Genomic DNA, 13,002 nt, shown 5'->3' on the forward strand with positions numbered 1-13,002 from the left:
AAAACATCAGTAAGGGAAAATCTCACGATATTTTGAAAAGCTTGTTTTTACAGGAAAACCTTAGGAAGATATCAACACAAAATTATAACATATATTTTTTACAAAATTGTGTTTTATCATATTACTATCACTGTAAAAAAATAATATCTTAAAATAGGTGATATTTTAAAAATACCACAACCTTTTTTGGTATTTATACCGACCTTGGATTTTCAAAATATCAGTGATATTTTTGCGATATGGGTCCAACCACAGGAGGTTGCTTTTATGGTTTCTTTCTTTATCTCTGTAAGACCTATTTCACGTTGACATGGCAGTAGTTATGAGCATAGTGACAAATATCGCTAGAAATTGCCTGAAAGTTTAATACGGCAATTTCTCGCAAGATTTATGAAAAAAAAACATAAATACCACGATTTAAACACGATATTTATGTTTTAAACAGCTATTTATTTTTAAATATTTTTTATTAATATTTTCTTATAAAAAATAGTTTTTATTTTTAAATTTTTTTTATTGCCGAGATTTATGAAATTTTTTCAATTTCTCTAGAGATTTAAAAAAACGAGATCTCATCTTTATGAAGCTTTTCAATAGCATTAGAGTAGAAAAAGAAACACAGGCCCAGCTTATTGGCTAAGGGTGATCGTGTTTTTTTTTTTTTTTTAAAGGCTAGCTGGGGTTAGGCAGACCCCCACCAGTTATTATTCAAAGAACCACTGGGTTTTGAACCTGCAACGTCCTACCACAAGGAGACGTGCACTGACAACTCCTACAAACAACGGGGAGCCCCATTGCTGGTGATCATGTTTTATTACCTGATATGAGATGACCATGGCTCGAAACTGTGGGCTTCCTTGTCGCAAGATTGAAACTGGGTGTATTCGGGAAAGGGGAGCCTGATCAAGGGCTCTACCAATCTGACATGGCCGAGCTAATGTGCAGTCGGTGATGGAGTTTTTATTTTTTTCTTTCGCGTAGCAAAATATATTAATAAATAATTAATTGATGAAAAAACAGAGTTCTGTGAGATATATAGTATAGGAACCGTAACTAAATGAGGATCAATATGGCTTTTGTATTTGGATCTTGTTAAAAGAATCCATATTATAATTAAACAATGCCTGGACAACTCTTATATTCTTGGCTGAATCCTAACATAATAAAAAAGGTTGGTTTGGATCCTTGCTCCCCTTAGCTTAGCTGGGTGTCCTAAAATTAACGTCATTGTTTTTGTTCTAAGATGGTGGGAGCTCCCTCTAGGGATGGTGGTGGACCCGGGCAGGGGACAAGGTTTCCATTCCAGTCCCATCTCAAAATCCAGACCTCCATCCCCGGCCCAAACTGGGCTAGGCGGGGCGGGACCTGTTTCCCCTTGGTCCATTGCCATCTCTAAAGAAGGATTGGAGATGGGGCGGGGAAAAGTGTAAGTCCATCCCCGCACGGGTTTTGATTTTAACCTCCATCCCCGCCTTCATCCTCTTATCATGTCCTCCATCCCCGGTCCAAACAGGGTGAGGCGGGGCAGGGCCCGTTTTCCCCCTGTCCACTGCCATCGCTAGCTCATTCTTCCATTTAGCATTTTGTAATACCAAAAGCACATGGGCATATGCTATTAGGGGCTTTGAGTAACATACTAACTAAAATGAAAGTACATGCAAGTTTTTCAAATAGATATAGGAATGCTGTTCCTTTCATCCAGCACCAAAGCTACCCTTCCCTTCACCTAACTAAAATACTTTAAAAACCTTATGAAATTCACAGTTTAATATAATGTGCACAACTCGATGCCAGCACAATGGGTATCCTGGTGGGCTCCACCCCAACTCTCTGCCATACATAGGAAGCTGATGGAGATGCGTTTCAAAGTTCCCCTAAAAACAACTATTTTTATTTATTTTTGGTTTATATATATATATATATATATATATATATATATATATATATATATATATATATATATATATATATATAGGGGTGGCAATCGGGTCGGGTTGGCGGGTTGGCGGGTCAGCATACCTCAACCCGAACCCGACCCGTTTATTAAACGAGTCGGCTGTGGCAAACACGAACCCGACCCGTTTGATAAACGGGTAACCCGACACGACCCGCCAACCCATTTAATAAATGGGTTGGGTCGGGTAAACGGGTTTTCAGGTTCGCGGGTCGGGTTGGCGGGTTGACGGATCGGGTTGGCAGGTAGGCAGGTTGGCGGGTCGGGTTGGCGGGTTGGCGAGTTGACCCACCCGCCTAACCCGTTTATTAAACGGGTCAGCCGGGTTGGCATACCCCCAACCCGAACCCGACCTGTTTAATAAACGGGTTACGCGGGTCGACCCGTTTATTAAACGGGTTGGCTTAAGCCCAACCAGAACCCGCCTAAGAGGCGGGTTGGCGGGTCGTGTTAGAAATTGCCACCCCTATATATATATATATATATATATATATATATATATATATATATATATATATAGAGAGAGAGAGAGAGAGAGAGAGAGAGAGAGAGAGAGAGAGAGACTTTTGTTTTTTAATTTTCATGCAACAACTTACCCTAAAATAATACACAATTATGTAACGCATTTAATGAGGTTTTAAAATGTTTCTTAATGTGCTATTTTTTTTTATACAGGTACTAGGGTCACCTATACAACGTACCATTGGGTTTTGAACTTGCAACGTCCCAACACAAGGTGCTACACTAATAAAGTAAATCATGAAATATAGGATCCAATCAATTCTACAAAAATGCATTTAATGCCTAAACAATCAAGCAGCCAATAAATATTTAATTATCATAAAAGCTAAAAAGTAAAATGAAGATGGATCCAGTTGATTTTTTAGGAAATCAATGGAGAACCAATTTAATTCGATTTTAACAACATTGGAACTGAGAGGACCTCCCCTTAGGGGTGTCAACGGGTCAGGTTTGACCCGGGCAAGACCTGTACCAAACCCTATATGGTCAGGGTTTGGTGATAAATAATACCTGATTAGAATGCTGGACCCAAAGGGTCCAATTAATACATGGAGCCTGGTATGGTTTGTGAAATTTTATACCAGACCCGGGCCCAACCTGAGTTTCTGTTAAGATACAAAATTTTTCAATGTAAAATTGATAACAAATATTATTTTACTGGGTTTGGTTCATGTAGTCCTTATAAGATTCAGGTGGGGTTTCTCTTATGCTGGGTCTGATTAGACTGGGATCTGGACCCGTACCATAGTCTTAAATCTGGTTTGAGTTTGGTTTCACCTGGTTCCAAACCTATAAATGACACTGTTGATGCCTTGATGGCAACTGCACCATGTTATAATTAGAATGCGCCCTGAAATCATAAAAAAGTTTGGCCAATCATGACCGGCTCCCCATGCTAACAATGATTGGCCATGGTGGTAAAACACATCATCTTGGGAGGGCGTGGGAGGAAGAATGATGATGCACCTGTCTACTAACTCTACTCCTCACCATTCATGATAACATGAATAACATAAAAATCTCAATGGTTGAGTGAAGAGTAGCTATATGCCATATAAGTATGGATGGGGGCACTATTGTTTTTTTGTTTTTGTTTTGGCAAATCAGATATTACAAATTTTTTAGCCTATTCTGATTCACTCGATTACAATTCACTTGAATTGTTGGCCAAACGATTTAAACACATGCCCAACTTGTTAATTGTGCTTCATTGAGAGAAGTTGACACTCTCCAATTCCTCTTCGAAGGATCCTTACACTTCATCACTCTTCTCGTGTTCATGGAGTAAACACTTGGGACGCTCCGTCCATGCGGACAAATCGTTTAGACACTTTATGGCTACCTTTTGTTGTGCTTTTCAAGGATCATCAATTTTCAAAAAAATCAACACATTCATTAATTGACACCACCTTTTTTTTTTTACATCTTTTTGACTTGTGCAAAAAAAAAAAAAAGATCATGACAATTAGTATCAGAGCATACTACACAAGAATAAGAGCTCATCAATCAATTTGGTTTTTCAAAGTTGCCTCAAGCTGTTATCGATGTCTGCTTTGCCCATCTTATCATGCAACGATTTGCCTTTTAACAATGTTGCAAGTATACTCAAGGTAGCAAAGAAGATCAAGAAAGCAATAGTGACAACATTGGTTAGGTTATATAGTTTTTATTAGACAAAAAACATTACCTTTATTCATGGTACATTTGCTAGGGATTGAATGTTAGATTGTGCTTTTTCAATAAAAAACATATGATCTTTTGAGGCAAAATATTTAAGAAAATTTTAGAAACGTGTTATGTATGATTATATTTAAGAAAAAAAAACAACCTAAAAATGCACCCTGTGTATTTAATTAATGCTTTAGCGTGTGCACTTATATCACACTCTAAAAGGTTACAGTGAAAAAATAATGAGATGGTGTTCTGGTTGCTAAATAAATGTTTATCATGAAACCTCTATATTCTGGTTTTCTAATGCACAAGGCACACAAAACGCAATCATAGAATTTTGGATGGTTTTTATTGCATAATAAAAGTCAGTGACCAAACTACTTTTACAGTGAAAAGGTTAGAGAGAGAGAGAGAGAGAGACTCTCAAAAAGTTGAGATAATGCTGAAAAGGAATGTGGACCATAGTGACAAACGTTAAAAACGGTAAAATATTGTTTTTCAAAAATTCTGAGAGAACTTGAAATTTTTTCACAAATCTCGTATTTTTGGCAAAATCTTGGCAATAAAAAAATAAATTAAAAAATACAAAAAATAAATTTTTTAAGAAAATAATAATACAAATATTTTAAATTAAAAACACATGTTTTTTTTTTATGATAAATAGCCGTTTAAATCACAGTATTTATGTTTATTCATAAATCTCACAATATTTTGAAAATCTCGTGAGAAATTACCATTTTAAATCTTTCAAGCAATTTCTTGCAATATTATCGCAAGATTTTTTCATAAATCTTACCATATTTGTCACTGTGATGTGGACCTAGCAGTGACATGAATACACGTGCTAACCCAGTGTAAGTTAGAGGCCCATTCCACTTGACCAAAGAGAGAGAGATATGAAACTTTCAAAAAGTTGCAGATAATGCTGAAAAGGAATGTGGACCTAGCAATGCTAACCCAGTGTTAAGTTAAGAGGCCCATGCCACTTGACCACGAGGTTTAATTCATGTACAACTAGGGGTGTCAACGGGGACCAATGGGTGCTCAGCTTGTGTGGTGCACGTCACCTTGTGTTGGAACGTTGCAAGTTCGAATCCCAACTATGGTCTAGTTGTACAACTGGTAGTGATCTGCCTAACCTCAGCTTTTTGGGTCCAAAAAAGAGGTGTTAACGGGTCTGGTTTACCCGGTTACGGCCTGGACCAAACCCTATAGGGTCCAGGTATGGTGATAAATAAAAAGACTCAGTTAAAACCTGGGTTCAGACCTGAAGGCCCGATTAATACATGGACCTGGGTATAGTTTTTGAAATTTTATACCAGTGTTGGACCTGACTCGAGTTCCGATTAGGACTCAAAATTTTCAATGTAAAAATGATAAAAAAAATATTATTTTATCGGGTATGGTCGGGGTCTGATTCATGCAGTTTTTATTGGATTCGGGTATGGTTTCTCTTATATTAGACCTGATTAAACCTTGGTCTGAACTCGATACCATACCAAAAAATCTGGTTACCTGAGTCCGAACCAAACTGGACCGGTTGACACCCTATGCACAACAACCCACTTGGTGAAAATTATAATGGGCGGCTGGTGAAAAATCTATTTCATATGGACAAATCAAACTATTTGCTGCAGGTAAGGTTGTACATGGATCAATTGGACCTGGGATTGGATCAGGTCAGAATGAATTGATCCTGTGCAGTGCACAAACTAAAAGTCCAATGCGTTTTGGTTAAAATTGTATCAGTCCTGCCTCCAGTTCAGTGTACTTATCCCCTTTGCCATTTTCATACCCCTCTTAAATCTTATAATGCAAGTTGTTTTTGACTAAATCTGACCCTATAAATGGATTCAAAGTAACCTATTTAATAAGAATTGACCATTTGATAGTATTTTTTTCAAAGACAAATTATGATTTTTTTTTTTAAATCACAATTTTATATTTTGTCAACTGTTGATTTTTGAATTGCCAAAATATGCTGCACACAACTAGATAATTTAAATGTTGGTCTTCGAATGATGTAGATCACATCTGTGGAGTCCGATTTGATCAAAACAAAACAACTAAGAAGATAGGGATGATTAAAAACCATTTGGTACAGCCTATCTGTACCAGCATGAAAAGCAAGGAAAGAGGAGTGAGAAAGCCAAATGGTGACAAACCCTTGTCAAAAATGCCATTTTCACATCCAGGTCAGACTTGGCTAGTAGTAGTATCCTCCAGACCAAGTTCACTGGAGCCACTGGAAGGCCAAGGCCCACAATGCACTTACAGGCCCTATATGTGGGGCCCTATAAATTAGGGGTGGGCATAGGGCCGGCCCAGCCCATTTACGAATGGGCCGGGTTTTGGCCCAGCTCTTTACGAACTCGGGTTTGAAGAGCAGCCCATGACTCGGCTCATTGACTCAATGGGCCAATGTGAAGCGGTTTGAGTCCAGCTTGATCCGGCTCAAACCCATTTGTAGGTTATTTTTCAATAAAATCAATAAATTAATTCTTATAAAATTATAGTAATAATTAACCAATTTACATGTACTCAATTAATTATCTTTCTAATTTTTATAAAATTAATTCAACTAATTAGGTAAATAGTAATAGTTACCAAGTTACTATACAACTAGTTAATTTCTTAGACCCAAAGGGTTTGGTGTAGTGGGATGGGGCCTAGACTGTTTGACGAGAAGTCTAGGTTCAAATTCCATGGGTTTCACCCTCCTGTGTAAGTCGAAGCTTGGCGACTCCTTAAGGTTGAAAGGTAAGCCCTCAGAGTTTTATACCGACATGGACAGAGACCGTTACTACTATGACAGGCTGATCCTACATCGCTAGGTCTATGTGCCTGGGCTGGTTTATTTAAGTAAAAATAAAAAAAAGTTAATTTTTTAAATTTTATATTATTAAAAAAATTAATAGATAGCACAAACCCATCAAGCCAGCCCGGGCCTAACCCACATATATAAAGTCAAGTTTCTGCTCGATAACTAAAGGACCCGAAACCTAAAACCTTGACCCAAACCCGATTCATGTCTGGCCGAATCCGCTTGACCCATCAGACCGCCCGGCCCGTTACCCCACCACTGCTATAAATCACTTGGATTTGGGGGAGCTGATGATGTGGGCCCATCTCCTCTACTTGTCTTTTCTCATTAATGGCGTTTTTCATCTTCCCACATGGAATGTCTGTTTGAATGCTTTGTCCAATCCTCTAAACCATTCACATGATTGGATGACAAAAGTTAATGCTTTGAAAAGGAGACGTGTTACACTCATCGACCATTTGAGGCCATTAAACACCTTGGCTTACCACTTGGATGGGTTTGGTAAGGTTGAAAAGTTGAGGCAATGCCCAGAATTGAGAAAGAAAAGAAAGACCACCGAGCTGTACACTTTGACATTATAAACATAAAATGGCCAACTTGGTCCCACCTGACCTACATGGTTTAGCTTCGTAGCTAAGAATCAAAATGAACTCCTTCATTTAAACTTATTCTCATAGCAAGATACAAGCAAAAATGTCATATCTTCTTTTAGGCATGACCTTTCCTTTTTTTTATTATGAAGCTTTTACACCTGTCGGTGGCAAGAATTTTGGCTTGATGCACTAACGATGATAATATCGTTAGAGGTGCTTTGGATGCCCCCCAACACCACCATTTTTCTTGTTTTTAGCGGTTCATTGTTTGTGCTTAAGAACCATTATGTTTGTGTTGCCATACATTAATGAACGGCATCCAAGACACCTCTGAGGGTCTGACCTGACCCTATCTCATTTGATTGTGCATATATATATATATATATATATATATATAGAGAGAGAGAGAGAGAGAGAGAGAGAGAGGTGTCTCCCAATGAGATGTAATAGGGCAGTGCCCATGAATCTCAGTTTGATTCACAGTACTATCCCTTGGCATGCCAAAGAATGCATACTTACAAGCTGCATCCATGCATGTGTTTGTATTGCATTGTCTTATTTCTGAATTACAGATTCAGAACCACCATGTGGCCGGACATGCATGCACAGTTATTCCAGGCATGTACCCTACAGTTTTGCCTGTGTATGTTTTTAATGTCTTCTTGTGCACATGTGCATCAGGATGACATGACTGATGGCAGGTTGACAATTTCACAAAAATAATTGACAGAAGATCAGGTCAGAGGCACCTCTAAGACTCATTGTGAGACACTCATTTTAAAGCATTGAGATGCCATCCATCCCAAAACACGAATCACATGGGAAAAAAAAGTGGGGTTTATACATAATAAGTGATGGGCGTCTTATTTGTACAGATTTGGATGCCGTTCATCTTAAGATCAAGGACATCCTAAGATTACCGGCAGAAGACACTCTGACCTGATCCCGTCTCAAAATAATTGACATCCATCTGTCATCCCAGTATGGTACGTTGGTGTTACTGTGTCAACCTTACATTACTGTCAATTTCGGTTACTGACTAGAACTAGGTTAGTTCCATGACTAGCTACCTATGTTTGTCTATGAGATTTCGTGTAAGATAGGTTTTTAGTTTGCTTGTGTTCTTGTGTTTTCCCTCTAGTCAAAATCCTCAAAGTCCACTTGGCTTATGTACGGCAGCTTAAAACTCACAATAGCGTGTTTGGCAGCATAACTAATTGGATATATAGGTCAGGGTCAGTGCCTAACTGAGAAATTTGTTTTTAAGTAAACCATCCGGTGCTAACACGCCAGATGATTGACATTCCACCTGCTTTGAATGACAGAATTGATGCATATGTAGAACATCACCTCCAAAATGCCAAAAATCTATTAGCAGAAGTTTGTATCCACCAAAAACAGTGTATTCTAACGGATATGATGCACAAGACTCGCTCCTATATTATCTTTCTTCATATCCTAACCTCTCAGACCATGCGGGTTGGCTCAATTTGTTTTGAGACAAAGGGACATCTCGAGTTTGAAACCCAGGGATGCATCCCATGGAAGTCGAAGCATAAGAAAAAATTTTCCCAATGAGCAGAGGGGATAATGCCAATGGAGTTTTACACCGAAGGCGCTGGAACCAATGTTGAAATCGGTTTCTTAAAATAAAAAATAAAAAATCAAATCAAATTGATCGGTCCTTTTTTTATCATTAGATGACACGTGTCATTAAAAACTAAAAAGGATTACTTTTTTTTTAATCTCTTTAAAAAATATTAAAAAAATGAATTGAACCTGCCCTTTTTGAATCGTCTTTGAGCCATTCAGACCGATTTTGACAACATTGGCTGGAACAAGACTCGACATTGCACCTCTCAAATTGGGTCGGTGGTTTCTATCCTCAATTAAATAAATATTAAATAAAAAGACTAACCAGCATTTGGTTTCCATTATAGCTCAGTCTAGGTTAACAACGAATAAAGGATCTCATTACTATATCTTTGATAAGAATTTATGCTGATAAATTAAAAGAAGGTACGGAACTAGTGAGTAGAAATCATCTTTATTTCATATTTGTTATATATATATTTTTTTGTTGTAGATCAGACCTTATGGATGTGATTTCCAATATTTGTCTACTAGGAGATGGGCTTTAAATCATGTGATTGTGACATGTAGGCAAGTTTTCAAGGGCTTTAAAAATCAAGAGCCCACAGTGTACTCAAATTTCACAACCCAAAATATCGTGTTTTTACATAAAAAAAAAAAGACGCAAGATCCAAGGTCCGATCCTTAGTAAACACATCTGTGGTCAGATTGAGCTGATACGGTTTGCATCTGTCGTTTCTAGCTCATTAGTTCCGTACCTTCATTATTACCAAATATAAACCCTTTTTATATCTCCATTAGTAATGATTTTACATAAGGGGATGGAATCAAATTACATACCCTAAAATTCAATTCATCGTGATTCCTTGGCTGGACAGGATAGACAGGCATTGGTTAGTAGCAAAATGCAAGGCGACATGTCTACTAAAGACTTATTAACCGAGTCATGGGATTTGTGAAAAGCTTGTTCATGCTTACCTGGTCATGTCAGGTGGATTTTCAACAAAGGATTTTCTTTTTTCATATAGGAACGGGAAAACCACCCCAGAGGGTTGTAAACCCGGGAGCACCCCTTGACCCCAGGGCGCTTCGGCTTCCGCAAGGAGAATAACGCCCGCGAGAATCAAACCCCAATAGCCCGTCATCTTATTACAGGAAAAATACACTTCTCCAACATACCAGTTCTTTGTTTGGCATCACCAATCGGACCTGTCAGAATGTACATTCAAACAGACATCCAGTGAACCAGACCCACTTAAAATGGCCTACATTCGACGTCAATCCTGTTCACCAAGAGTTGGCGAGCATCAAAGAGAAAAACTCTAAACTCTGCAATCACAAACCATGGATATGAAGCTCTCGAAAATAAAAAAGGATGATATATAAATTAAAAGTGAGACCTTGCAGAAAAAAAATATAAAGTTGAAGCTACCAGGATGTATGTTGGGACCATTAATGTTACAATTAGATTGGTATCCGGGTTTCTCTGTGAGGGAAAAATCTATCAAATATACGATTATAGAAATTAAAAGTAAAAAAAAATGGAAACATGAAGACAAATATAAAAATAAAGTGTAAATATCACACTGTTCCAAAATTAGTCCTTATTTTGAACACATCATGATTTTCTGCTTAAGGAAGTTACTCAAATTTGTATATGGCAATAAAGTTGCCAAGGCTTACACGCTTGCTTGGCCCCAAATGTGAAACGGATTTTCATAATTGTGAGACCGATTCACATTTGGTATGCTTCTTAATCTTTTGCAAACATGTGAAAATTTGCAATATATCAACGATTTCCATTTCACACCAGTTGCAGACGTGAAAATGGTTTTTGAATTAAATCAGCTTCATTTACATGTATCTAGTGTGATTCCATTTCACGTGGGCAACCCTGTGAATTGGAATCATGTCCTTATTTTCAGGTGTAAATGTCTTATTTACACATTGCATTCATATACACCCAAGAAAAATGAAGGCAAACGTGCCCTTAAATTCAAGTTGAAATCATTTCAAGATTTTAGATGTTGAAAAAAATGTATAGCAGCAAATGGGCCTTACACTTCCAAACAATAGAAATAGTTTTCGCAGAATCATTTTCAAAGTCAATGAATGAAGATCTACGGGGACTAGAGAAAAAAATATTAAGCATATCAATTGACAAAAAACTAGGAATTGTTATGACGTGCTTCTTCATAAATACTAATGATGGTTTATTTGTGGAGAAAGGAGTTTTGAATAATACATTTTCGATAATATGTATAAAAACTATTTTCATCTCATCCATGTTTTACCATCGAAACACATACCAATTCACCAATATATAAGTTGGCAAAAGCTTAGAAAAACGAGTAAACATGCAAAACATGGCACATACATTTCACACATTTTTGTCTAAAATCAACATCTCACTCAACGGCCCAACCAAACACCCCCTAAATGTAACAAAATACAAATGAGCATGCTATACAATCATAGTTATTTGATACCACATTTGGCAACTACAATAACTAACTTACAATTGAAATGAATTACTACATTTTGCAACATTACAGGAAACTTACGAAACAGTTCCACAATCAGATTTTTGTTGAGAAATAATTAACTGCTTTCTGTTTAACCATCAAATAGCAGCATTCAACACAATCCATGCACAAGCATATAAAAATTTAGAGACCAGGAATTATATAGTAATGAAAATTCACATATTATATTACCTAAATGAATGTAATATAAATGGGTATGATTACATGGCAAACCATGATCACGTTGCACAAACTCATTATCTGAACCTTCATGCATCAAGATGGGCAATCCAGGTTTTTGGCAAGGTACTCTTTCATGAAGAAACATGATATAATAATTTTGAATTATTAAGGACCACGGGCATAAGATATCACCAATTCTAAATCTTTGGCTCATCCATATATACAAGATGCTTTATTAAATAAAACAATGTATGAACACCTACACAATTCCTAGTGCAGGGATAAAGATTGTCATGCCCTCAACTAACTAAATTCATTCTTCGCCTCAATCTCAAGTATCCGAATTTCCCAGCTCCTGGGGATGACCCCTCAAAAATAAAAGGCAGGTATCCTGTAGCAGCTTTGTATCTTTGTTGTATCTGATAAACATAAGAATAAACTTTAGCTGGACATGCCGTGCTAAACTAAACAATGAAGCAATTTCAGTGCTTAGAACTGCTGTCAGTATTGGACTATTGCCAAATAAACCATCATTAGTATTTACAATAACTAATCGTACGATGTATGTCTAGTGAAAAACAGAAATGGATTCATTTGATTAAATTTTGGCCTTCTATTGAAGGCATAGGAGCACGTTTAATGACATTGTCTTCTAGCACGTGCCTTGAACAGCACTTCACTCAAAGAGTTAAAGCATGCTCACTTGAGGGTACAATTTTTTTGAAGTAATTTACATGTAGGCACCAAAAATAGGCAAATTTACATTTAGGCACCTCAAGTTTGAAATACTTAAATGCATAACTTTGTAAGAAGCAGCTCATATAACTGCCTGAGTTACTTTTACCTTTAAAATTACCTCTCTCTCTCTCTCTCTCTCTCTCTCTCCTTCCTGGATGCAAAAGAGGAGTACAATGGCTATTCCCTCCACAGAAAAATTCCTTTTACAATCTCCATGTATCAACTTCCCAAAATACCAAAAAAACCACCATCTTGTCTAACCAAGAAAAGGTTAAAGTCATCATTTTAAGAGTGAACTAGTTAAGTGAATAGAAAGTAACTCAAGTGGTCATCTGAGCATTTATTTTAAATATTTGAAACCTGAGGCATTTAAACATAAATTTGCCATATATAAGGTAC

At 37.2% G+C, this 13,002-nt stretch overlaps 1 protein-coding gene across 6 annotated transcripts in view; it reads right to left on the reverse strand.

Annotated features, from left to right (window-relative positions):
- Positions 1 to 10,303: 10,303 nt before the first annotated feature.
- LOC149837054 (L-arabinokinase-like) overlaps positions 10,304 to 13,002 on the reverse strand; it is a 97,430-nt gene continuing 94,731 nt past the window's right edge. For 5 of the 6 annotated variants that reach the window (XR_016431886.1, XR_016431885.1, XR_016431884.1 and 2 more), the window contains one exon: positions 11,995 to 12,284. Coding sequence is in view for 3 of the 6 variants with exons in the window: in XM_090005790.1 (XP_089861916.1) it covers positions 12,165 to 12,284 (120 nt within the window). In the remaining 3 variants the exon portion in view is untranslated. Of the gene's footprint in view, positions 10,487 to 11,994; positions 12,285 to 13,002 lie in introns of those variants that run through there. The other variant, XM_090005791.1, reaches the window with a different exon arrangement.

Source organism: Nuphar pumila, chromosome 5 (genome assembly GCF_984573655.1).
Source record: "Nuphar pumila chromosome 5, dmNupPumi1.hap1.1, whole genome shotgun sequence".
In the NCBI taxonomy this organism is placed as follows: domain Eukaryota; kingdom Viridiplantae; phylum Streptophyta; class Magnoliopsida; order Nymphaeales; family Nymphaeaceae; genus Nuphar; species Nuphar pumila.